This window comes from Chlamydotis macqueenii, chromosome W, assembly GCF_036417535.1.
Source record: "Chlamydotis macqueenii isolate bChlMac1 chromosome W, bChlMac1.mat, whole genome shotgun sequence".
NCBI classification, from domain to species: domain Eukaryota; kingdom Metazoa; phylum Chordata; class Aves; order Otidiformes; family Otididae; genus Chlamydotis; species Chlamydotis macqueenii.
The window spans coordinates 45,719,139-45,746,941 of record NC_141592.1 but is presented as its reverse complement, the minus strand read 5'-3'; the positions used below and the strand labels follow the sequence as shown (position 1 = coordinate 45,746,941).

The following is a 27,803-nucleotide window of genomic DNA, read 5'->3' as shown; positions in this document are numbered from 1 at the left end:
ACTAGTTCTTTTGCCATGGAAGCTGAAGAAATGATGGAATGTATCCAGGAATTCCCTGAACACTATAAAATTATTTTGGATAGACTGAATGAACAACGTGAGCAGGACCAGTTTACGGATATTACTCTGATTGTCGATGGTATGTACAGGCCTGAGAACCAGCTGGTATACAGAGAATTCTGAAAGCTGTACTGGGAAGCTGTTGGGTTTGTTACAGGTCAGCTGTCAAACTGGATTGCTAACAAATTCTCGGTTCTGTATTGGTGTGCAAGTTACTTTCAGAGTTTCATTTAAAATCTTGAGGTGAACAGAGTCTCCAGTAGTGATTAATAATTTTGCTTTTACTTTTCCAGATAAAGGGCTAAATATTTTCAGATAGAAGCCCACTTTGAAACTGCTCTACTATATTTAACGTGTTGTCTAAGGATTTCCAAAACATTGTAAAAATATCTTTCCCTAACTTGAGCTGATTGTTTGCATGCAGAGAACTTATACAAATATTGGTTGATTTTTTTTAAAAAAAAAACCTACAGCTTGAAATAAGATTGCTTTCTTGCTTCTCTGATATCTGCTTACTATTTTAATATATAGTTAAAATAGGGTAGAAAAACTCACTTTTCTTTTTCTATATGTTCTAAAGACATAAATATTAGTTTAAAAGGAAGACTGAGATATAAGTACTTATTATCTCCTTAGAAAAGGTGGTGTCTGATAGATCACCTAAGATTGCTTCTTATCCCAAACATGTCTTAGAATGGATGAGCACTTCAAGGAAGATAGGCAGTGTCCACTAGGACAGACATAGTTAAAGGAGTACCACCTGATCCTTAAAAGGATAGCAAGAACTCACTTGAAGGAAAAGGGTCCTACAGAGCATGGATTAGAAAAAAAAGTAAGCAAATGAAGAAAAAATTACTCTTCTGGAATCACTGTAGTTTCACTGTCAGTGCTCGCACAAAACTTATCCTGAACATTTATTCCTGCTCTAGTGTAACCAAATCCATGTGTTGAGCTCAAAACTGTTTTCTTGTGCAGCTGTGTAGTTCCATATTGCTTCACTTACCTCTGTCTCCTGGAGCCTTATGAATGTTCATGCCTGCACCAGGGAGAAGGCAACACAGTGATGGGGAATACACAGTCTGGAAACCAGGAAGAACAGAGCAGAACTACTTCTGTTCTGCAGGGGTCTTTATGCTAGCAGAAGTGATGATAAAATACATCTGTATGTAAGAGCAGCAAAAACCAAGGAGAGCCTGGATAAAACCTGAGAGCTGAGCCCAAGACATACAGGAAAAAGTTTGCACAGGAATTTCCCATAACTTAAATATCTGAAAAGATAAACACTTTGGAGTAAGTGAGTCCTCTAGCTGATTGAATTGCAGAGCTTCAACAAGGTCAGTGATGTCAGCAAGGGTCTGCATGAGATGGGACAGGCTAGCTGCAGTGGTATCCCATGTTACAAGGAGACATACTAAGTGACTATACGCTGCTGGAATAGATTTGTAGACTGGGTGGTTCTGCAGCCATTCTCTTCTCTGCATCTGCACTTATTCTGCACTATGAGTAAGGAAGGTGTTATCCTAAACCAAAATTTTTGTCTCTCTTTGTAGGTCACCATTTCAAAGCTCATAAGGCTGTTCTTGCTGCCTGTAGCCAGTTCTTCTACAAATTCTTCCAAGACTTCACTCAGGAGCCCTTGGTGGAGATTGAAGGTAGTCTGATTCATGCAAATAAAAACCTTCAGAGTTGTGTGCCCAAGCTCAAAATGAATGTAGTATCCTTGGGATGGGCTTAAATGCATGCTTGGTCATATCGATTAACTTTCTAGATCTCAGCTCTTGAGCTGTTCTGAGGTAGTGTTGTGGTTGCCTGGCCAGCAACTAAGCACCACACAGCCAGGCTCGCTCATCCCCCCCCCAGCGGCATGAGGAGGAGAATCAGAAGGGTAAAAGTGAGAAAGAAACTCATGGGTTGAGATAAAAACAGTTTAATAATTAAAAAGAAATATTTTTTTAATGGTAAGGAAAAGAGGAAAAAAATAATAATAATAAAGAGAGAGGAGAATAAAACCCAAGAAAGACAAGTGATGCAAATGAAAACAATTGCTTGCCACCAACTGAGCGATGGCCAGCCAGTGCCCAAGCAGTGGCCCCTCCGCTTGTCTCTCCCTCAGCTTTTTATTGCTGAGCATGATGTCATATGGTAAGGAATATCCCTTTGGTCAGTTGGGATCAGCTGTCCCAACTGTGTCCCCTTCCAACTTTTTGTGCACCTCCAATCTACTCGCTGGCAGGGCAGTGTGAGGAGTAGAAAAGGCCTTGACTCTGTGTAAGCACTGCTCAGCAGTAACTAAAACATCAGTGTTGATACACTGTTTTCAGCACAAATCCAAAACATAGTCCCATACAAGCTACTATGAAGAAAATTAACTCGATCCCAGCCAAAACCAGTATGGGTAGCTATCGCCACTGTAAAAAAATTTCCCTGAAGGAAAATTAAAAGAAAAAAAAAAGATACCTTGGCTGGGGTGCAAGAACAGGATAGATATGGAGCAATACTTGCCTGGTAGGCAAGGAGCAATTTCCTGGAGCAATACTTCAGCTGGTAACTCTTGAGAGAGAGATCATATTTTTATGTTTAAATCTATACTTGTTATTAATCTATATAAGCAGCTTTTTTGTCCATCTTATCCTTCCCTTTTATCTTTGTCATGGCACGACTCTATAGTTGTTTCAGATTCACGTGTTTCTATAGTAGACTTTTTATTCCAATGTGAGCCTTTCAAGGGTGGCATCTTCATGAAACTGGCTGTCAAAGTACTGTGAGCAAAATGGTGAGCAGGCAAGTGCAAGATTCACCAGATAGATGAGACTGAGGAATTGCTAAAAGAGTCAGTTTTTCTTGCTTGTAAACAGGTGTAAGTAACATGGCATTTCGTCACCTAATTGAGTTCACCTACACAGCAAAACTAATAGTCCAAGGTGAGGAAGAAGCAAATGATGTTTGGAAAGCAGCTGAGTATCTACAGATGTTAGAAGCAATCAAAGCACTTGAAATCAGGTAAGCACATAAGCCTCTCTTTCTTCCCAACACTGAAATGTAGAGTCTTAGGAATCCTTTTATGAGAGCTGGCTGCTAGTATTTTGCAGTGCTGTTCTTTATCCTGGAACCTCCTAAACTTGTGTGGGACCATACACTCTTCTACTATAAAGTATGGGTCAAAATTATAAAGGCTAAAAAATGAATGTCACATTTTTTAGGCTGGAACTTGATGACGAGTGACGTGGCTGGTAAATGTTGCAGACATAGTAGGGCTGTGATTTGTGGTAACTAATACCAGGTCTCTGTGCTATCTGACTGCCCACACCTGATTGAGAGCTGGGTGTACAGTGACTATGTGTCTCAGGTAATTAGACCACATGAACAAGTTTGTGCTGGTGTTTTGATTTCATGCAGCTTTCTGCTTTCAAGAGAATAGGCAGTGATTTTAAAACTTCTTGGTGCAAAATTAATCTCTCAAACTTCTTGAACAAATGTAACTGTTATAATCAGTTTTATATGAGATCATTACTTAATCAAATGTTGCTGTGGTATCTTTTATCCAGTACCAGGAACTGTACTCCATTACCAGACTCCAACCTGAGAAAAGCAGGTGTCGTTTCCATCATGCTGTTTTTCTTCCCCTTCCTTCCCTTTCACAAAGTGCTGTCACGTTCTCATTCCTTCTGTATGCTATGCTGTTCTTCTGTCATGAAGCAGAGGGAGGGACAATAAATGCCTCCCAGCATTACGGTTATCCTTGCTTTCTCTTCTAGACCCACTGAAGTGTCTTTTGTGTTCAGGCTAAGGAAAGACCATTGCTTCCTCTTTATCTCCCCATAGAGACACTATCTAAGGAGAGTGGCATTGACCCCGAGTTCCTCTAGTAGCCAGATAACTTAGGAAAACAAACAAACAAACAAACAAAAACCTACATGACACAGTACACTGGAAACTTGGTTTTCAATATCAGTGTTGATTTTTTTGAATCAACTTATTCTGTGCTTATTTTGTGGATTGGTAGCAGAGCTGAATAAGTATGTAATTTTTTTTGGTTTTTAAATAGGAAAGATGGGACTGTGCATTTCGAGTCCCACCCTCCAACCCCACCAACACCCTTTTTTTGGACATTATTAAGATTAAGCATGGTATCATCAAAAGAATTTTTTTTTTTCATTCAGGAAAAAAAGCAGACATTTGCTGTTAGCTTGAGAAATTTAAAAGACACTTGAAACTAAAAAAGTATGTTCTAATTTATCACTTTGAGTCTGTGTACACCGGTAGAGCTGTTGAACCAGAATTCAGATCAGTCCGTGAAGCTAAACTGTCTAGTCTGCAATTATTTCCCACTATTATATAATGTTATGCAGTTTGTTGGTTATGCATCACTATTAAATGCTGTAATTCTTATGTGTTATAAATGAGTTGAGTCCCAAAACAGGATTCCAATTATAGTTTCCAATTTATTGAATAGAAACAAGCAAACAGCGCTGGGTGCGCCGGGAGTCTTTGCTCCACCAAGACGCACACCCCTTTGTTTACAGTTACAGTATTTATAACCTCTCCCGGTCCCCCCATCGTGCCTGTCTCCTTTTTTTTGGGAGCTCACAATCTACACTCCATTGGTTAATCACACCGTTCGCGGCAGGTACTGATTGGCCAAGAGCGAATCACTAGCCACTATACAGGTGTTAATTGGCTAAAAGTACAGAAGCGGCGGGTCCCATATTTGGGGTTGTTTACGTGCCCGTGGTCATCAGCCCCCAGCCCGCCTTTCCCGCCTTTTGTTCGCTCCATTGTCAAGTGTCCTTCTTATGCAAACAGCGCTGTTAAGCAAGTAAAATCCTTAATTATGTCAAACTACTAAGGCAGGAGTGGATCCTGCCAAACACATTTTTAATAACTTAAATAAACCTCCCAAATACGTTTATAACTTTAAACAAAACTTATAGAACTATGTACAGCTGAGGAAGGATCACAGATAAGTGCAAATAAACCTAAACTCTGGTGCAATAGCACCCCTGTCGCTCCAGCCAGCAAGTCGGCTTTGTCGGGGGCCCAGCTGAGGTGTCTCTATACCAATGCACGCAGCATGGGGAATAAACAGGAAGAGCTGGAGATGCGTGCACACGAGCAGGGCTACAAACTCGTTGGCATCACGGAGACATGGTGGGATGACACATACGACTGGAGCATCAACATGGAGGGGTATAGGCTTTTTAGAAAAGACAGGAAGGGGAGACGAGGAGGGGGTGTCGCTCTCTAAGTCAGCAACCAGCTGGAGTGCGTGGAGCTCTGCCTGGGGATGGAGGAGGAGCTGACAGAGAGCTTATGGGTCAAGATTAGAGGATGGGGACGGACAGGGGATGTTACGGTGGGGGTCTGTTACAGGCCGCCTGGCCAGGAAGACAGAGCAGACGAAGCGCTCTATAGGCAGATAGGAGCAGCCTCACAGTCACAGGCCCTGGTTCTCATGGGGGACTTGAACCACCCTGACATCTGTTGGAGAGATAACACAGCAGGGCACAGGCAGTCCAGGAGGTTCCTGGAATGCATGGACAACAACTTCCTCTTGCAGGCGATAGAGGAGCCGACAAGGAGGGGTGCCATGCTGGACCTTGTGCTCACCAACAGGGAGGGGCTGGTGGGGGATGTGAAACTAAAGGACAGCCTTGGCTGCAGCGACCATGACATGGTGGAATTCAAGATCCACGGGGCAGCAAGGAAACTACATGGCAAGCTCTCTGCCCTAGACTTCAGGAAGGCGGACTTCAGCCTCTTCAGGGACCTGATGGGCCAAGTGCCATGGGAGGCGGCCCTGGAGGGAAGAGGGGCCCAGGAAAGTTGTTCCATATTCAAGGAGCACCTCCTCCAAGCTCAGCAGAGGTGCATCCCGATGAAGAACAAGTTGGGCAAAAAGGCCAGGAGGCCCAGGTGGATGAACAAGGAGCTCCTGGACCAACTGAAAGTGAAAAAGGAAGCCTATAGAGGGTGGAAGTGGGGACAGGTAGCCTGGGAGGACTACAAAGAGGCTGTGCGAGTGGCCAGGGATAAGGTAAGGAAGGCCAAAGCCCTGGCAGAACTGAATCTGGCCAGGGACATAAAATGCAACAAGAAGAGCTTTTATAGGTACGTAGGGGACAAAATAAAGTCCAGGGAAAATGTAGGCCCCCTCTGGAAGGGAACTGGTGTCCTGGTTACCCAGGACATGGAGAAGGCTGAGGTACTCAATGACTTTTTTGCCTCAGTCTTCACCGACAAGAGCTCTTGTCTCACCACCCAAGCTGTAGAAGGTGCAAGCAGGGACTGCGAGGATGAAGAACCGCCCACTGTACTAGAAGAGCGGGTTCGGGATCATCTGAGGAACTTAAAGGTGCACAAGTCCATGGGACCTGATGAGATCCATCCACGGGTCCTGAGGGAACTGGCAGATGAAGTTGCCAAGCCACTGGCTATCATATTTGAGAAGTCGTGGCAGTCTGGTGAGGTCCCCGATGACTGGAAGAGAGGGAACATAACCCCAATTTTTAAAAAGGGGACTAAGGAAGACCTGGGTAACTACAGGCCGGTCAGCCTCACCTCTGTGCCTGGCAAGGTCACGGAGCAGATTCTCCTGGAAGCCATGCTAAGGCACATGGAGAGCAAGGAGGTGGTTGGTGACAGCCAGCATGGCTTCACCAAGGGCAGATCGTGCCTGACCAATTTGGTGGCCTTCTATGATGAGGTGACGGCATCGGTGGACAAGGGACGAGCAACTGACATCATCTACCTGGACTTGTGCAAAGCTTTTGACACTGTCCCGCACGACATCCTTCTCTCTAAACTAGAGAGACATGGGTTTGATGGACGGACCACTCGGTGGATAAGGAGTTGGCTGGATGGCCGCACTCAGAGAGTGGTGGTCAACGGCTCAGTGTCCATGTGGAGACCGGTCACGAGTGGTGTCCCTCAGGGGTCCGTGCTGGGCCCGGCCCTGTTCAACATCTTTGTCGGCGACATGGACAGTGGGATAGAGTGCACTCTCAGCAAGTTCGCCGATGACACCAAGTTGTGTGGTGCCATCGACACGCTGGAAGGGAGGGATGCCATCCAGAAGGACCTTGACAGGCTGGAGAGGTGGGCCCATGCCAACCTCATGAAGTTCAACCAGGCCAAGTGCAAGGTCCTGCACCTGGGTCATGGCAATCCCAGGCACAAATACAGGCTGGGCGGGGAATGGATTGAGAGCAGCCCTGAGGAGAAGGACTTGGGAGTGCTGGTGGATGAGAAGCTTAACATGAGCAGGCAATGCACCCTTGCGGCCCAGAAGGCCAACCGCATCCTGGGCTGCATCAAGAGGAGTGTGGCCAGCAGGTCGAGGGAGGTGATTCTGCCCCTCTACTCTGCCCTGGTGAGACCCCACCTGGAGTACTGTGTCCAGTTCTGGAGCCCCCAACACAAGAAGGACATGGACCAGTTGGAGAAGGTCCAGAGGAGGGCCACAAAGGTGATAAAAGGGCTGGAGCACCTCTCTTATGAGGACAGGCTGAGAGAGTTGGGGCTGTTCAGCCTGGAGAAGAGGAGGCTCCAGGGAGACCTGATAGCGGTCTTCCAGTACCTCAAGGGGGCCTACAAGAAAGATGGGGAAAGGCTGTTTAGTAGGGCCTGTTGCAATAGGACAAGAGGTAATGGTTTTAAAATAGAGGGGTGTAGATTTAGATTGGAAATTAGGAAAAAAATTTTTGCGATGCGAGTTATAGAACACTGGAACAGGTTGCCCAGAAAGGTGGTGGAGGCTCCATCCCTGGAAGTGTTCAAGGCCAGGCTGGATGAGGCTCTGAGCAACCTGATCTAGTTGGGGATGTCCCTGCTCCTTGCAGGGGGGTTGGACTAGATGACCTTTGAAGGTCCCTTCCAACCCTAACCATTCTATGATTCTATGATTCTGTATCTTCCTGTTTCCCCTAAGCCTGTGGCTATATAAGAACAAACAGGATAATTAAAGATTCCATATACAGAGAGGGTCACATTTCACCATGCAACCCTAGTATTGCTTCACATTAACACAAATCAGGTGAACATATCTCACAATCCCCCATCTTCTTTTTGTTGGTATTGATTCGTGGTTTTTGTTTCCAGTCGTGCCAACACTTTCTGAATTGATGTTAATTCTGGATCCTCTTTTGTTTTTATTATCTTCAGGGAATGGTTTCTTTCTTTCCCTGGTTCTGGATCAATAGGTATCACTGAATATATTAGCTTAGTACAGCAAGGTATTAAACATGGAATTATTAATAATCCTCCACATATCCCCAATATAACTATTCCAATTTTTGTAAGCCAATCACCGCCCATGAAGTCTCCCATACTTCCCCTAAATTGATTCCATTCCAAGTCTGAACTGGAACATGCGCAGTTTTCTTAATTTCCTTTACAAGCTCAGTTATAGCTCTTCCTTCATCATCAATTTCTAGACATCAATCACTAAGGTTAAATTTTCCACAAACATTCCCTTCTTGTGCTAGCAAATAATCCAAAGCTAAGCGATTTTGATATAGGGCAGTTCTCATCTTGGTGTTCTGTTTTGCAATTAATCCAAGTGCATTTCCGTTTCTATTTACAACTATTTCTACTACAGCTTGTAACTTTATTATTCTATTAAGCATATATATTGGGGTTCTGTAGCCCCAGGATTTGTCTTCTGCCTATGTAGCTGGATCATAATAGGCAATGATTCTTTCAGGAGGCCATTCGTTATCTTTCCAATTTCCAATCTGTAAGTCTTGCTTATGGCACCTTTTTCTTAACTCTTCGGCTTCAGTATACACCTGAACCCCTAGCCGTTCTCCCCTATTTATGGGTAACAGGAAAAACTGGTTCTTATAGTTCCTAATACACAGGATCCCGTCCAATTCGTTGGCAAATATGCATAAGCTGATTTGCCACAAATCCAATAATGTCCTTCAGGAGTTGGCCAACCATTTGGTATATTTGTTCCATTGGTTCAATTCTTAAATTGATTATTTATTTCCAGGGGGTTTTGCCACTTATCCCAATTATTCCGAGTTTCATTCCATAGGTAACCTCCTTCACACTCCAGGTTACCTACTTGACTCCCATTGTCCCTTAAATTTTGCCAACAACTTCTTCCAATTATACTTGTTTGGAGTATCCATCGTTGTTTCCTATTACCTTTTCCCATTGTTTTCCATATTTGGGGCTCACTTATGTTGCTTTCCATAGCCTCCCATGGCCATAGTTCACCTTGATTTGTTCCACCACAAACATAAGTTAGTTACATGTAATGATTTAGCTATGTTTTCTGCAAGATTCACAAATATATTTTTATCAACTTTGGGAATTTCATATTTCACTCCTGTTTCCATCTCATGATAAAAAGAGTTAAACAATAACTGGTGCTGTATTGATTCTCTAGACTTTTCTTTAATTTTTTAAATTCAAAACAATGCCTGGGTCTTCTCCTGTCCCATAGATTTCGTTTGTTCTAATTTCCACCTAATATTGATAAGGGAGTTCTTTTGGATCATAGCATACAGTTTTGTTTCACAAGGTATATTACATCCAGTTATTAATACAGTTTCCCAACTTCTGACCCTTACAGTCATAAATAGTATGATAGACCAAAGTCAGGGAGGTTATTCTTCCCCTCCTTGTGGTCACCACACACTGACTACAGTTACTCACTGTCGTCACCAGAGTCAGGAAGCTCACCCCTAACACGGTTAGAAGAGGTCCGGTTAGGGCCATAGTGCTCAGTAGTCACGGCCCGAAGGGGTTGCAGCCCTTGGCAGACTTCTTTAAACCACAGCACCGGTTCCCACTCCGGTCTTGCCCTCTCCTTTACCTTTGGTGTTCCAAAGGGGTGGTTCCTTTAAGGGTCAAATGGGATCGGAAAGTAATTTCTGTGCAGTTGTTAACCATCCTTTTAAAACCTGTATGTTATGTCCCAAAAGCTTATACTTCCTCTACACCAGTCTTCAATCTATTTTAAAAGAACCTTTGTTATTATAATGTTTACTTAGAACCTTTTCAGATTGCTACAGGAGTTGCCACAATGAAATTTCCCAGTTACTCAGCTTATTGAGGTGTTGAATTCTGTTGTCAGCAGCCTCGATTCAGGTTCACTTTCGTTGTAACACTGTTTTGGTCTCCCCTGGTCTCGAAGTCACGGTCCACTCAGAAATGGGTCCTTTAACTCGTGACACGTGAGTCCACCCCTTCTCTGCAGTCCGGATGGCAGTGTCTGTTGTTAACAAGACAAGAAAAGGTCCTTTCCATAGGGGAGATAAGGTTTCTCCTTTCCATGTTTTTATTAGAACTCTGTCCTCAGGTCTAAATTGATGGATGGCAAATCCCAAGGGTGGTGTTTGAGCCATCATTCCCATTTCCCTTAGTTCCTTTAGTCTCTCCCCAATAGCAGTTATATATTTTTGCATATCATAATCTTCAATTATATTGTTTCCCAGGGGCATCCCCTGAGAATATGGCATTCCGTACAACATTTCGTATGGTGATAATCCAGTCTCACTATGAGGTTTTGTTCTTATATTCAAAAGTGCCAATGGTAAGCATTTTGTCCAAGGCATTTGGGTCTCAATCATTAGTTTAGCCAATTGTTGTTTTATTGTTTGATTCATCCTTTCTACTTTCCCTGAGCTTTGTAGATGCCATGGAGTATGGTATTCCCACTGAATACCTAGTGATTGGCGTAATAGTTTTATTATCTTAGAAGTAAAGTGTGTGCCCTGATCGGAATCAATGTACTGGATTATCCCATATCTAGCTATCAGTGTTCCAATAACATTTTTACCACCATCTGTGCTGTGGCTCGGGCTACAGGGTCGGCTTCTACCCATTGTGTTAAATGATCCACTATTACCAATAGATATTTTATCCTCCCCACCTTGGGCAATTCAGTGAAATCGATTTGTACTTTCTCGAAAGGTCTGTAAGCTATTTTTCTCCCTCCCGCAGCCACTTGCCGAAACACTTTCTTATTTATCCTTTGACAAGTTAAGCAGCCTTGTGTAATTTGTTTTGCTATTTCAAAGATTCCAATACAGCCAAATCATTTCAGGAAATGATCACTTAATGCCTTTGTACCCCAATGCGTTTGTGTATGCAAACGTTCCAATATTTGTCTGGCATAGGCTTTTGGCAACATTTCTCGTCCATCAGGTAAAGTCCATTTTCCCTGTTCTAACTTAGCCCCTATTTTCTCCAGTTTTATTCGTTCCTCAGGGGTAAACTTTTTCTCTCTCTCTTCACGTTTTTCTTCGCTGGTATTTTCTTTTGTCTGTATTGCATTAATTTTAACAACCTGAGTCCTCAGGGCTGCTTCCTGAGCCTCTTTATCTGCCAGATTATTTCCTCTGTTTCGGTAATCTAATCCCTTTTGGTGTCCTTTCACATGTACCACTGCTATCTCTTTTGGTTCTCTTAATGCCTTTAGAATTCTGACTATTAATTCTTGATGTATGAGATTCCTCCCCTGAGTATTAATTAAACCTCTTTCTTCCCAATTTTTTCCAAAAGTGTGGACTACCCCATATGCATATTTAGAATCTGTAAAGATAGTCCCACTCTTCCCTTTTAGTAACTCCAGGGCCCTGCATAGGGCGTACAGCTCACAGGCCTGAGCTGACCATGATGGACTCAAAGGTCCTGATTCTACAGGTTCCAGGTTCTTATTAATTGTTGCATATCCTGATTTTCTTTTTCCTTCCACCACTCGGGAGGAGCCATCTACAAACAGTGTTTCTCCTTTTTCCAATTCAATATCCCTTAAATCTGGTCTTACCTTAGTCTGAGTCTCAATTACTTCTAGACAGTTATGTTGTAATTTCTCTGTTGGTTCTCCAAACAAAAACTGTGCCGGACTCTGAGCAGAGGTCACCCTTAGTTCTAAATCAGGGGAATCAATTAGTATTGTTTCGTATTTTAGGATCCAACTGTCTGTTAACCATTTTTCCACTTTTTGTTGCAAAACACTTCTGACATTATGTGGAGTATACACTTTTAAAGGAGCACTAAAGATAATCTTCCTGACTTCTTCTATTAATAATGCTGTAGCAACCAAAGCTTGGAGACAAGCAGGCCATCCTCTGCTTACTGGATCAAGTAGCTTAGAATAATATCCTATGGGTTTCTTTATTCCTGCCCAATCTTGGGTTAGGATCCCATATGCTGTTTGATTCGATGTATTCACAAAGAGGTAGAAAGGTTTTTCCAGATCTGGAAGGCTTAATATAGGTGTTTGTATTAATGCCCTTTTTATTTATTTGCATTTCTGATCATCTTCTGTAAACCATTTAAGTTGGTTATTAGTTAATTTTTCATATAGAAATTTTACCTTTTCACTGTAGCTTTTAAGCCATGGTCTACAATATCCTAATAACCCTAATACTTGCCGAACTTCCTTTTTTGTTCTTGGAGGTCCTAAAGATAGGATCCCAGATACCCTATCAAGGTCCAATTTCTTTTTCCCTTCACTCAGCCAGTGTCCTAAGTATTTTACTTCCTGTTCTACGAACTGTAACTTTGACCGAGATACCTTTAATCCCTTCCCTCCTAGGAAATTGAGCAATTTAATGGTGGCTTCTCGGGTTCCCCCTTCAGTTTCCCCTGCTACTAATAAATCATCTACATATTGTAATAATTTTACCTCCTTGGGTAATGTGAAATCCTGTAATATTTTCTCTAAGTTTGTCCAAATAGGTTTGGTGACTCTGTGAACCCCTGTGGCAACACAGTCCATCTCAATTGTTGTTTTAGTCTTGTTTCAGGGTCTTCCCACTCAAAGGCAAAATAATCTCTGGATCCCTCACACAGAGGGCAGGCCCAAAAGGCATCTTTTAAACCTATTACACTATACCAAGTATGTTTGGGGGATATATGACTCAGTAAAGTATAGGGATTTGCCACCACAGGGAATTTAGTAATCGTTTGCTGATTCACAGCTCTCAGATCTTGTACCATTCTATATGACCCATCCAGTTTCTTTACAGGGAGGATAGGTGTATTATGGGGTGACATACATGGTTCTAAAGTTCCTTTTTCCAAAAGTCTGTCAACTACGGGTTTTAATCCTTTCCGACCCTCCATTGGTATAGGGTATTGCTTGACTCTAATTGGACGATACGGATCTATTATCTGAACGCTTATGGGGTCCATTTCTATCTTTCCAGTTTCCCCTTCCCTATACCACACTGAGGGGTCTATAGCCTCTTCCACTTCTTGTGTATAGAGTGTATAGTCTAATCTGCAATTTATCCCCTTGACCCCGAATACCCAAATTTAATTTCAAAATCAGATCCCTTCCTAATAAATTGTATTCTGCCTCAGGGAGTAAAAGTAAATCATTAAGGCAAATTTTCTTTTCTGTTTCTATTTCTACATCTTTCAAAATAGGCACTTTAAAAGGCTCTCCCTTTGCCCCCACCACTGAAATACTAAAAATAAAAATAAAATTTCTTCCCCATGGGGACCAATCAATAATTCTATCAAGGGCTCTGCTGATGCCGAAGTCCCCAGAAGACACAGCCCCCGACACCCCCACTCTTCTCTAAACACCCTCTCATCTCGCTCACGCCCACCACCGGCTGCTCCTCATCCGCCAGATCCCGAGGCTGGGAAGCAGACAAGGAACCAGCGGTGGGATCAGCCCCGAGCTCAGCTCCTCCTTTCTCTCTTCTTCCACCCAACGCTTCTCCCTCGCCAGAGCAGGAGCCGAGCAGCCGGCCAGCTGAGCCGCACAGGCGCTGCCGGACCACAACCGCTTGCTCCCGCCCCGCGTCCCAGCTCCCAGCGACAGGGACCCAGCGACAAAGCCAAATGTTTACAACACATTTTGTCATTCCTGGCACTCCCGGACCAAGGGAGACAGGCGCATTTGTTGCAAGGCCCCTGAAGCAACTTGGGCAGATCTGAGGCCCAGAGCCGATCCCTTTGCTGCATGACGGGTCATTTCTACACCTTTTTTGGACCACGCGTTCCCTGCCGCAGCTTCACACCCCGCACCCAACAGCAGCTCCAAGACCCAGAACCGGGCTGGATCCGGTGCCTCCTGCAAACCCTCCAGTCTTTCCAGTTTCCTTCCTATATCCCCCCAGGATTTAGCCACAAACCGTGCTCTAAGAAGTGCGGTCCCAGCCACTGTATTTGGCGCCGCCGGAGGGTCGGGGGGGAAGCCGCCGGAGATGGAAGTCCCCAGAAGACATAGTGCCTGACACCCCTATTTTTCTTTAGGCATTCTCTCATCTCGTTTCCGCTTACGGCAGCTCCTTTGAACATGTCCCTTCTTATTACAGTAGTAACAAACAGGGATTGTGAACCTTTCTCGATATAGTTGTTCCTGGGGTGTTTGTTCTACTTCTTTTTCCTTTTTCTCTCCAGACGGAGTCTTATCCTCCCAACTTTCTTTTACTGCTGCTACAAAAATTGTTGTTCTAGTTTTCTGTTTTCCCTCGTCTCTCAAATCCAGTTTTTCAAAAGAATAGGCCAAAAGACAAACTGTTTTAGAGGTTCCTTTGGCCAATTTTAATTTGTCTTTTTCTTTTACGGGGCCCCTTTTATCCCAATTTCTAATTATTAGTATTCCCAATGAACTTTTTACCGGTATATCTGATAATTTGCTCCCTTTTTCTCCTGGTCCTTGGTCTTCGATTTTGTCTGACCCATCTAGGAATTTTGCTGTGGCAATTCCTACAGCCCTTGGTTACCGGTAAGAGTGTCTTGCAGGGGGTTTAGGACCTATCACCCACCCACGACTCCTATAGGAATCGCTTCGGTCCTTCACCGGCCAAGTCCCTCGCGGGAGATTGGAACTGCGGTTAGAAGACCTCCGCACTCGCTTCGGAACCAGGTTCTGTCTCAATCACACTCTTACACACACAGGCAACCGACTCCCACCCAACCAAACAGTATACACTTCGTTCGGATCCAATAGAATGGTTTACTCACGACGCCGTCGTCGTCTTCGTTCGGATCCAACCGAGTGGTGCTCCATCGTCTTCGTTTGGATCTTCGCGCACAGAATTACGGGCAAAATAAACTGCTGCAGCCGGCAAGGGAGCTCATAAAAATCAAATTCTTTGCTTGCTTCTATTCGGGTTCAGGATGGTGTCAGTCCCGACCCGGCCTGACTAGGAGGCACCAATCAAACAAAAAACGGGGGGGCGCCCCTCCTAGATCAAGTCAGAATTCAGGAACTAAGACCCTCCCGGACAAGCCCCCAATTTGTTATAAATGAGTTGAGTCCCAAAACAGGATTCCAATTATAGTTTCCAATTTATTGAATAGAAACAAGCAAACAGCGCTGGGTGCGCCAGGAGTCTTCGCTCCACCAAGACGCACACCCCTTTGTTTACAGTTACAGTATTTATAACCTCCGCCCGGTAGCGGGCGCACGGCTTCTGGTGGCATGCGGCCGTGATGGTCTTCCAGTGGGGGGCTCGCCATGCAGCTCACTCAGGCAGTGTCTTTTATAGTCTAATCCCTGCCTCCAGTTCTGCCCCTTGAAGGGTCTGGTTCCAGAAAGTTCTGAGTCCTCTGCACAGGCACAAAGCAGGCACTAAATGTGAGGGGTGGTCAGAAGCCCCCTCCTCAGATGACTGCTGTGTGACCCCTGGCCATATTTGGCAAGTCGTTAACAGGGGCCTGGGGAGCTTCTGTCCCACAAGGGCCTCCACCTCCAAACAGGGGCCTGGGGAGCTGCACATCCCCCGTGCAGCCTCCACCTCCCCTATGTGGACTGCAGGCTGCACCTGGTGCCACAGCCACAACGTTTGAGACATTAACTCTTTCAGTCCCTGACATATAGTTGTGTTGTATGTGTGTATCCCCATTTGAAGTTTCACACCTGAGCCACACAATGTGCTCAAGGACAGTAGTCTCCTCTTTGCTGAGCAGATTATTATTTTGGTATGTGATCCTGGAGCTCCTTGCAGTAATGTGCAAGGAAACTGTCACCTTCTAGACATCAGAAATTCAGGCTAGATTAAACTCTGAGTTTAGCTGCTCTGTCTTCCTCCATCTGAATATAGTAAGGTGCAATTTAATAAGATGCATCCTGCATTAGGTCATTAGCCACATACGTCATATGATGTACAGATACTGGAGAAAACCGTTATCTCTCCTATTACTAGAAAACCTGAAAGTGATAGGGAGTAGGTTACATAAAAGGATTCATCAGGCTGCAAAGGTAGGTAAAAGCACAAATTACTCTTGTCAGTCTGATTTGAGGGGAAAATAGACACTCGTTTTCGAAACTGATAATCAGTAGTAAAAACTCCAGCGTGTAAGTGCTGTGGATAATCATGAGAGTGTGACTTGAAAGCATTGGTCCACTCAGCATCCCATTTCAAACACAGAGAACGCTATCCCTGACATCTTGGAGGAAGGAGATTGTGTATTTATGGTGCAAGGAGAAGAGGAACAGAGCTGGAGGTTGTGTTTAAGCCCAGAAAATTAAACTAGAATACTCTCTCCACATCCCAGTGGCTTTTTTCTTTTTTTTTTTTTTTACCTCAGCTGCTAGCTGTGCTTTCCTTAAGTACAAGATGTTATAATAATCATTGTGTGAAGTCAAAGCTGTAGTGTTTTCTAACAAGCTGTAAGCGCTGCAGACAATTGCATGCACTCCAGAGTTTAAGAGGTGAATAGTGTAGGAAGGACTTGAATCTTATTTCTGAGTAAGCAGGACAAAGAACTCCTTCCTTTGGGGAAGTTTTCTTTCCAAGTATAGAATTTCACAAGTTTCTTAGATAAACTTATGTCATTAGGCTAACTGGCCTTTCTTCTTGATAGGTGATGGATATTGTATCGTTCAAGTGGAGCTATTTAAAACACTTTAGTAACCTTATGTCAAATGCTCCACAACTTTAACCATGCTATTCTACAGCTCTAAGGAGTATAGATTAAGGACAAATTAGCTTCTGAAATGCATGCAGGTTATGTGGTCATTCAGCTTCTTTGAGAAACAGCTAGCGAGTGTTTAATGCAGAAGCTCAGTATCAGACAGGAATTGTTATATAAGTGCTTATGGATCTTAACTATGTTTATGCAAATGCTTTGCAGGAACAAAGAAAATTCATCACCCTTAGAATCAAATCAAATGCAAGGTAAAAATAAGCCGAAAAAGAGGAAGATAGCTGAAACCTCTAATGTTATCACAGAAACACTGCCATCTGCAGAATCGGAGCCTGTTGAAATTGAGGTTGAGATTGCTGAGGGGACAATTGAAGTAGAAGATGACAGCATTGAAACACTTGAAGTAGCTCCTGCAGAGCAATCTATAAAGTACATACAGACAACAGGTACATCAGATGAATCTGCTTTAGCTCTTTTGGCAGATATCACCAGTAAGTATCGTCAGGGAGAGACAAAATGCCAGATCCAAGAAGAAGCGGATAGTGCAACTGATCCCTCATGCAAACAGGTAGAAGATATTGAAATTGTGGAACTTCAGCTGTCACATGTGAAGAATTTATTCCACTGTGAGAAATGTAACCGTTCATTTAAATTGTTTTACCATTTTAAGGAACACATGAAAACACACTCTACTGAGAGTTACAAGTGTGATATATGCAATAAAAGGTACCTACGAGAGAGTGCTTTGAAACAGCATCTCACCTGTTACCACCTTGATGAAGGTGGTGCCAGCAAGAAGCAAAGACCTGGCAAAAAAATACATATATGCCAGTACTGTGATAAGCAGTTTGACCACTTTGGACATTTTAAAGAGCACCTCCGGAAGCACACAGGTAAGAGCACTGCTATGGTCCTGTACTTGTGGCTTTGGCTCCAGCATTTTGGAGTTTTGCCTGTTTTGGGGAAATAGAAAATATGCTGAAGAGAACATGTGAGTCCTGAGTACTAGAAATACTTGGCTTCTAGTTACAACTAAAATGCTAGTTTGGGTTTTGTTTTTGTTTTTGTTTTTTAATTTTCCATTGATATAAACTTTGAGGGATTGAGATGGTTAAAAATAGGCACCTAAAACCAGAAAGCACTAATCAAGCTTCTCTCTTAAGTCTATTAAATCTTAAATATTTTTTTTCAAAATAATTTCTTAAAGCATGTTTTTGTCTTCCAAAGTACCAAGCTGAGGAGCTACTCTTATTTTCACTATTCTACTAGTAAATGTTTCTGTTGAAATATGATCTGAACTGTGAGCTTCTCGGTGGAATACACGGTTAGTTAAAGGGTTTCTTTAACTAACAGAACTTCTGAGCAAATGCCTATTAATGTATTAGGCATAAAATACCCCCTTAACAACTTGCTCTTGTACCATCTTGTTTGAAAATTTCATCCTTGCTCTTGACATCTCATCGATGATTTAATTTTCGATGTTATTAACATAGCACAGCATTTCTAGTGACTATAGTAGACTTTTGTTACTGTAAAATCTGCCTCTTTGAAATCTGGATAGCATCTCGAGTACAAAACGACTTGTGCTCTCCTTCTTCTATATAATATAGCCCCTTAAAAGTTGCATTTATAAAAAGTCTTTGGCAAATCCTTACCCATTATGAAGTAGGGAGTGTTTCTCCCTTATGATCAAGTCAAATACAGGTTACTTAAACTTTTCTCTGAAAATACTTTTGTTGTGGTGAATTAACAGAGTAACCAAAATATTATAGTATGTTGATTGCTGGATTTTGAGGATGAAGCAACTTAGCATATCAAAGGAGATGCAGACTACTTTCTAAATATTTATTGATACAAGTATAACACATGGAATCTAATTCCTTCCAGTTCAGCTTTTTGAAAGACTTAATCTTAAAATTAAACGAGATACTACCATTTAACTGTGGTCTCCTAAGGTCAGTGTAAAAAATCCCATTGAGCCAAAGGCTTTCTAAGTTCTTAATTCTGTATAGCACTAGTTGAATATGAAAATGAAATTAAAATAAAAAAAAGAAAGAAAATGTCCTACAAAGTATTTGATCCTGTTGCTGCTTAATCACAACACCAGCAATAACATGAAAGTATCAATTTGAGCAGAAATAGACACCTTATCAGGGTTGGTAATTCTTTTTGATGTAGGAATTTGACCTTACCAATGACTATTATATTTGTCTCAATAAAAGAAAGGAAAGAGAACTATGGAGTTTCTTTCTCATGCATGCATACAGTGCCTTAAGCAGCTTTTGAGTCTCTGGAAAAAAACCTCAAAATTGTCTTGTATGTCATATAACTGAATGTACTAACAAAGTAATCTCCAGAACTTATGAAGAGGGAGGTTTTTTGGCCTGATCTAATGATTCTCTTTTTTTTTTTTTTTTCCCTTTAAGAAAATGAATGAGATTTCACTTGCCAATCATAAGTAACTCATAGGACAGAAATTCTGCAAGGCTGCACTTAAATAATGTGTATCTGTTGAGTTCATTAGCTCTAATTTGTCTTACACAAGAAGAGTGATTTCATCACACAGAAATCAATCTTAGAATGAAGCAATATGCTTGTCTAATCCTGGTATTTTGCAAAGTTTATATCCCCTAGCAGGAAGAGACACTAAACAGCTTTGATTCCCTCTGATTTTACTGTGAATTTTGACTGCTGATTATTTATCAATGTTAGACCTTCTTGATTTTTTTTTTTTTTCTTTTTATGGAATATGTGTGTGTACTCACATGAGCGAAGGTGGAAGTGAAGGAGTTGTGATGTGCTCCAAGCAGCCAAATTAATCAGTCCTTGTCTGAAAACCCTGTAACTGAAGTAATTTGTATGCAGATTATGCAAACTTATTAGGAAAAAATAATCAAGATCTTTGCCATTCTTCATAAATCTAAAATATGTTTTTCAGGAAGTATATTTTGGACTGAAAATAACATCTTCCATAGGAGTGAATAAATGAACTCTATTTACATACCTTGAATAAATGACCCCAAGAAGTTCATTTGATAAAAGTCTGCCTGGGACAACACACAGACACCAATAAACAAACAAACAAAACAGGTTTACTATTTTTCTCTAAACCGAAATAAAAGTCACTATGTTGTTATGAATGCCTTTGGGTTAAAAAAATATTTATTTTGGGCAGTCTCCTTCCTGTGACTAAAGGATTATAAAGGACCAGGACAATATTGGACTGTCTTAGGTCAGAATTTCTGTCCTGTGAGTTACTTAACACCCATTCTCAGAAATGGAAAAAAGATAATTGTTAGATCAGGCCAGAACCCTCCCTCTTTATAAAATCTCACTTAGGTGAGACTAAACTCGTAGCTGGATGACACCCGGGGGAAGAGAAGCAAGTTGTCACCTTTAGCAGAGGAGTTTATCCCTCAGCTCACCAGTGTGATTCTCAACCTAGAGGCAGGCTGACATGCTCTCTGTGTTTTCCATTGCTGCTGTGACCAGTGCAGCCAAGGTCGCAGTGTTGATTTGCACTGTGAAAGAAGCCACACAATGTCTTTTGGCCTTTGGATATTGCCACTGTTGTCTTTGAATTGTCATTTTCAGATACTTTTGGCAGAATACATTGAAGATTACTGAAGAATTTGAGTAAGAATAGAATAAATTTATTCTTGACTGAGTGGTGCCTTGCTCCAAGTAACTCTTTAAATGTGACCAGATCACAGGGCAGGTGAAGGTCTGTGGTGTGAGTTTTGTTCTGTAGTATCCTCTTGGCTCACCAACGTATTTGGTTGTTCGCGCAAAGTCCGTGATTTTTAATCTACAAGACTGATGGCAGTTCAACATCCTCTGCATTACCTGTACAACAATCTCCAAAAACATAACCTTTTATAACCATTAAGGGGAATATTCCCACCATTTAACATTTTTCTGTGGCCTTTAGGTGTATAAGCGAGAATTATAGGCCACTTGTGGATTTCTTTTGAAAAGCTAGTTAGGCACTTCTGAATATCTTTATTTCTGAAAATACAGGTTTATTGGCTTTCCAACTCAGTAGTCAATAACTGCTTCATTCCTGAAAATGTAGGCTTTTAAACTTAATCTAGCTAGAATAGATTCTTACATTATGCACTGAAATGTCTCAGCCTCTTTTGGAGTTCATTAAGTAGTTTGTTTCAGTTGTTATGTTGGTATCAGTACCTCCATAGATTAATTATCAAACTTTCAGAAGAAATACACTGTTCCTAATTTTTTGTACTTGAATTTCATTGTGTTTGTGCATGATGAAATTAGTAAACAGAGACACTAGTTGTTCTTTGTTACTACTTGATGATGGTAATAACAATATACTACTTTGGATTAAAGTTTTGGGGTTTGTTTTGTTTATTTTAATACTGATGCATTATTACTTCATGGTCATTCTGTTCCAATTTCTTTTTCTGGAGCTCAGTTTCAGCTGTCAAGCATAAGCTGTTATTGTTCTTGAAAATAAAACTTTATATTATGTAAATACTTCCTCCTTTACTGTGTCACTTTGTATATACTAATGTTGAGTCTTTACCTGTTAATATTATCAAGTGAAAAGAGAGAAATAGCTGCTATTTCTTTAAGATATTTCATCAGAATAGTAATCTAACTTCCATAAAAACCCAAATGTATCTTAAATGGCACTGGTAATTATCTTACATTGTTATTTGGTTTGGTTGTGTTTTTTTTAATAAATGAGAGTTATGACTCCACGTTAGGTTTTTGCCCTTTTGTTTACATAGAATCATAGAATGGTTAGGGTTGGAAGGGACCTTCAAAGGTCATTTAGTCCAACCCCCCTGCAAGGAGCAGGGACATCCCCAACTAGATCAGGTTGCTCAGAGCCTCATCCAGCCTGGCCTTGAACGTTTCCAGGGATGGGGCCTCTACCACCTTTCTGGGCAACCTGTTCCAGTGTTCTATAACTCGCATCGTAAAAAATTTTTTCCTAATTTCCAATCTAAATCTACCCCCCTCTATTTTAAAACCATTACCTCTCATCCTATCGCAACAGGCCCTACTAAACAGCCTTTCCCCATCTTTCTTGTAGGCCCCCTTGAGGTACTGGAAGACCGCTATCAGGTCTCCCCGGAGCCTCCTCTTCTCCAGGCTGAACAGCCCCAACTCTCTCAGCCTGTCCTCATAAGAGAGGTGCTCCAGCCCTTTTATCACCTTTGTGGCCCTCCTCTGGACCTTCTCCAACTGGTCCATGTCCTTCTTGTGTTGGGGGCTCCAGAACTGGACACAGTACTCCAGGTGGGGTCTCACCAGGGCAGAGTAGAGGGGCAGAATCACCTCCCTCGACCTGCTGGCCACGCTCCTCTTGATGCAGCCCAGGATGCGGTTGGCCTTCTGGGCCGCAAGGGCGCATTGCCTGCTCATGTTAAGCTTCTCATCCACCAGCACTCCCAAGTCCTTCTCCTCAGGGCTGCTCTCAATCCATTCCCCGCCCAGCCTGTATTTGTGCCTGGGATTGCCATGACCCAGGTGCAGGACCTTGCACTTGGCCTGGTGGAACTTCATGAGGTTGGCACGGGCCCACCTCTCCAGCCTGTCAAGGTCCCTCTGGATGGCATCCCTCCCTTCCAGCGTGTCGGCGGCACCACACAACTTGGTGTTGTTGGTGAACTTGCTGAGGGTGCACTCTATCCCACTGTCCATGTCGCCGACAAAGATGTTGAACAGGGCCGGCCCCAGCACGGACCCCTGAGGGACGCCACTGTCTTTTCTTGTCTGTCTTTTCTTCTGTAGAATAATCCAGTTGGCCATATCTTTACAGCGTATTTATCAACCTACACAAAAGGGAGAGGGGAAGAAGGGAGAGCTGACTGAAAGCTGGCTGGTTTTATATGCTTACAGGTCCCTGTGTCTGTCTTAACAGGTGAAAAACCATTTGAATGTCCAAACTGCCATGAACGTTTTGCTAGGAATAGCACACTCAAATGTCACCTGACGGCCTGTCAGTCTGGAGCTGGAGCTAAAAAGGGAAGAAAGAAACTGTACGAATGTCAGGTGAGTGATAGAAGTAGCAGAGCCTGAGGCTAGATACCTCCTTCCTGTGCTGAGGGAGTGTGGGAGTACTGAGCAGGAAAGGCAACGAGAGTGGGCTTATGTCTCCAATAACTTATTTTAGTAAAATAAATTATAAAGATTGCATTCAACCACAACATGAGGGTAAATTCTTATATCTAAGTAGTTCCATTTAAAATATGGAATTACTGATATGAAGCTTCATAATACTTTATTAATCAGAGAGATTATTGTGGGTAGGTAAGTGTTCATCTGCATCTTACTGGTCTTTCTGCTTCCTTTTCAAGGTTCTTGATGCACTGACCTAGGCCTTTCCTGCTTGTGAGCATGCTTCACTAAAGTCCAAAATACAAAGTACTACTTTATTTCCTATTTTATTATTCTTCTGTTTGGTACCAACATATTGACTTTGCCTGGAAAGTCATTCCAACTTATGATGACAATCTGTAATGTCTTTTAAGCAAATATAAATGCTGTAGATGGATAGCTAGGGTACTTGGTCAATATACATAGCTGACATTTGAAAAGTTGTTCAGAAGAATGTTACTTGCTTTTAAAAGTTGATTCTGAAAAGCTAGAAAATATAAGATCTGAGGTTGGTTGTAGCATTTTTATTTACCATTTTGCTACTCAACTGCTGTGACAGTTTCAAATAAGAACACCCTTCCCCCTTCCCCCCCCTTAAGGCTCTCACCTTATTCAGTTCACAGAACAGCTGTGGTTTGAGGTTAAATTGCATTGTGTAGTAAAGAAAACTGCTGGATATTGGCTTTATTTGTTTCAAAAAATGAGAGTGATCTTATTCATAGAAAGCAGCGAATACTACAGAAGATTAATGAATTGTGTGTTGCTAATCAAATAATTTAATCATAGAATCATAGAATCATAGAATGGTTAGGGTTGGAAGGGACCTTCAAAGGTCATCTAGTCCAACCCCCCTGCAAGGAGCAGGGACATCCCTGACTAGGTCAGGTTGCTCAGAGCCTCATCCAGCCTGGCCTTGAACGTTTCCAGGGATGGGGCATCCAACACCTTTCTGGGCAACCTGTTCCAGTGTTCTATAACTCGCATCGTAAAAAATTTTTTCCTAATTTCTAATCTAAATCTACCCCCCTCTATTTTAAAACCATTACCTCTCGTCCTATTGCAACAGGCCCTACTAAACAGCCTTTCCCCATCTTTCTTGTAGGCCCCCTTGAGGTACCGGAAGACTGCTATCAGGTCTCCCCGGAGCCTCCTCTTCTCCAGGCTGAACAGCCCCAACTCTCTCAGCCTGTCCTCATAAGAGAGGTGCTCCAGCCCTTTTATCATCTTCGTGGCCCTCCTCTGGACCTTCTCCAACTGGTCCATGTCCTTCTTGTGCTGGGGGCTCCAGAACTGGATGCAGTACTCCAGGTGGGGTCTCACCAGGGCAGAGTAGAGGAGCAGAATCACCTCCCTCGACCTGCTGGCCACGCTCCTCTTGATGCAGCCCAGGATGCGGTTGGCCTTCTGGGCCGCAAGGGCGCATTGCCTGCTCATGTTAAGCTTCTCATCCACCAGCACTCCCAAGTCCTTCTCCTCAGGGCTGCTCTCAATCCATTCTCCGCCCAGCCTGTATTTGTGCCTGGGATTGCCCTGACCCAGGTGCAGGACCTTGCACTTGGCCTGGTTGAACTTCATGAGGTTGGCACGGGCCCACCTCTCCAGCCTGTCAAGGTCCCTCTGGATGGCATCCCTCCCTTCCAGCGTGTCGGCGGCACCACACAACTTGGTGTCGTCGGCGAACTTGCTGAGGGTGCACTCTATCCCACTGTCCATGTCGCCGACAAAGATGTTGAACAGGGCCGGGCCCAGCACGGACCCCTGAGGGACGCCACTCGTCACCGGTCTCCACATGGACATTGAGCCGTTGACCACCACTCTCTGAGTGCGGCCATCCAGCCAACTCCTTATCCACCGAGTGGTCCGTCCATCAAACCCATGTCTCTCTAGTTTAGAGAGAAGGATGTTGTGCAGGACAGTGTCAAAAGCTTTGCACAAGTCCAGGTAGATGATGTCAGTTGCTCGTCCCTTGTCCACCGATGCCGTCACCCCATCATAGAAGGCCACCAAATTGGTCAGGCACGATCTGCCCTTGGTGAAGCCATGTTGGCTGTCACCAACCACCTCCTTGCTCTCCATGTGCCTTAGCATGGTTTCCAGGAGAATCTGCTCCGTGACCTTGCCAGGCACAGAGGTGAGGCTGACCGGCCTGTAGTTACCTGGGTCTTCCTTATTCCCCTTTTTAAAAATTGGGGTTATGGAAGACCCAGGTATCAGAAGTTTCACTGATGCTGTTGCATTGTTTAGTTGTTATGCTAGTCCGAAGTTAATTCTTGGGAGCGTACCTTGGTCTTAAAGAGAAATTCGTTTTGAACATGAGAACTACTGTATAACACAAAGTTGTACCTAGTAGCTTCATTGAAGATATTGTTTTTGTCTTTGTGACCCTTTGGTTTAATTGCTTCACCTCATAGCTTTCTCTGTTACAGATATTGTGGATATGAGTTAGTGTTATTTCAACCTGCAGCAACTACAGCAATCCTTGGATAAATTTTTCTTAATTTTTTTTCACTTTAGAACTAAATTTGAATAGTGTTCAATAAATAAAATCTTGGCTCACTGAACAAAGAGGAGAAAACAAAATTGCACTTGCTTGATGAGCACTTTTGGTGCTCTTCATTGTATGCCTTGAATACTGAATTAGGCTCCACATGGCAAGAACAGTAATTATGTGCTTGGGCATTGCTGATAGTCATAACCTTTATGTATGACTAAGTAATTTTGAGTGCTTATCTATAAGGTTAGTATTTTAAGAAGTGTATGTGTAACTTCTTTCTAAAGAGTGAGCCTGAGGGGGACAAAAAGCATGTCACTAGCGTCACAAACATGGTTTTAAGACTTCAACAGCAAAATGGGGATATTCAGCTCCATTACATAGATCTGTTCATTGAGTTAATCCCTGTCAGATACTCCATCATCCTTCTGTGCTGTTGCTGAAAATTGAGGAGATGAAACATTCTGTTTCAAAAATATTTGCCAACAGTGAAGGGGTGCCAACAGTGAAATGCATGTTCTTTGCTTCTTTCTGCAGCGAAGAACACTTGCATGGACAAAGACCCCTGAGCCTGTTTCTTTACTCTGAGCCTGACCCTCTAACCCACTCCTCTCTCTTCTACCCTGGCACCTCATTCATTTCTGCAGTGTCTTTGTATGCTGTTTTCAGGCTACTTACCTCAGTGCCAGCTGAAGGGAAGGAAGTATGCTCAAGTGCTTTGTGAAAATAGTGTGTCTGCAGTCAAAGCAGTACTTTTAGCTGGAAGAGACTTAAAGGAATGGAGTTTTAATAAATTTTTATCTGCTGAAATCACTTAAGTATTTTTTTGAAATGGCAAAATGGGAGAGTTTAGTCTTGCTAGGTAAATCTTACAATGCCATGAACAAATGAAAGCTGATAAGGAAAAGTTGGCTAGTAGTACTGCATCTAGAACTTCAGTAAAAGGACAGTTTGTATTACGCTTTCATCATACGATATTATTACATAAATAGCTTTCCACCCAAAATTCTAGCACCAAACATTTATTGGGATGTGAATCTATATGTGAATTTCACATAAGGTTAAAATAAGAAAACTTTCAAATGCTATACTGAGTCATAAAATTTGTAGATATCCTGTGTATACACAACTCAAAATGGCACACTTTCTTAAAAATAAATAAATACCAGATCTTCTGTTCATCTGAGGCTGACTCCTCAGCTTTTACCTCTACATATATGTTTTTTTAATCCAAGTAGCAAGAAGCTACACTATGGGAAGCTATGGTCTGAAATAGGCACTATACTTTGTCATATTTCTGTTGGCACTGTTTAACATACTGTATCTCTTGTTTCAGGTTTGTAACAGTGTGTTTAACAGCTGGGATCAATTTAAAGATCACTTGGTAATACACACCGGTGACAAACCCAACCACTGTACCTTATGTGATTTGTGGTTTATGCAAGGCAGTGAGCTGAGAAGGCATCTCAAAGACATACACAATATTTCAGAACAAATAGTGACAGAAGAGGTTCTTCCAGTGGAAGCTGTGGAAGCTGAACCAGTAACATCAATGACTATAATAGAACAAGTGGAGCAAGTCCATGTCCTACCAGTAATTCAGGTACAAGTGGATCCTGCACAGGTAACTGTGGAACAGATGCACCAGGATCTCGTACAGGACAGTCAAGTGAAAGGCACACAGATGGAGGAACTGCAAGAACAAGTGCAAATTAGTTACTTGGGAGTTGAACACATTCAGACTGAACAAGGTGCCGAGGTTCACGTGGAGCATGTAAATCAAATACAGATGGAAGAAGTACAGGCAGAACTTATAGATGGAACAGACCTGGAACAAGTAGAATATGAAAATGTTGATCTAGGAGAAGCAGAAGAAAAGGAAAGTAGTCAAGTAGATGATGTAGATAAGGAAGATAATGAACAAGCTGAAGACTTAAAACCTCAACAATTAGTGGACACAGAATGAAAAGGTGGATGACTAGGATAAACAACCACACTGTGCAGATTTAGGAATGAAATACCCAATTGTTTTTGTTAGCTTTTACATTGGTTTTTGAACTGTCAGTGATCGCCTTTCCAATATGCTGTCCTTAGGAAGCTGGACAAGTGGAACAAAGTTAGCTTTCTTCATGTACAACTAAACTTCTCTCATATGTGAAAAATTATTTTCCCATTCATGTAATACCCTGGAAAAGAAACTACCACAGAGATGGACAACTTTGTGAGGATTTTAATAATTAATTGCTTGTATCACTGTTACACCATCCCTGGA

The 27,803-nt window shown here is 42.5% G+C and overlaps 1 protein-coding gene across 1 annotated transcript; it reads left to right on the top strand.

Annotated features, from left to right (window-relative positions):
- The first annotated feature begins 15 nt into the window (after positions 1 to 15).
- On the top strand, positions 16 to 27,803 carry LOC104473766 (zinc finger protein 131). The gene is made up of 7 exons (XM_086769711.1): positions 16 to 139; positions 1,611 to 1,712; positions 2,916 to 3,060; positions 17,116 to 17,476; positions 17,579 to 17,801; positions 22,805 to 22,935; positions 26,868 to 27,803. Exons 1-7 carry the CDS (start codon positions 16 to 18, stop codon positions 27,495 to 27,497), a joined length of 1,716 nt encoding a protein of 571 aa, XP_086625837.1. The 3' UTR covers positions 27,498 to 27,803.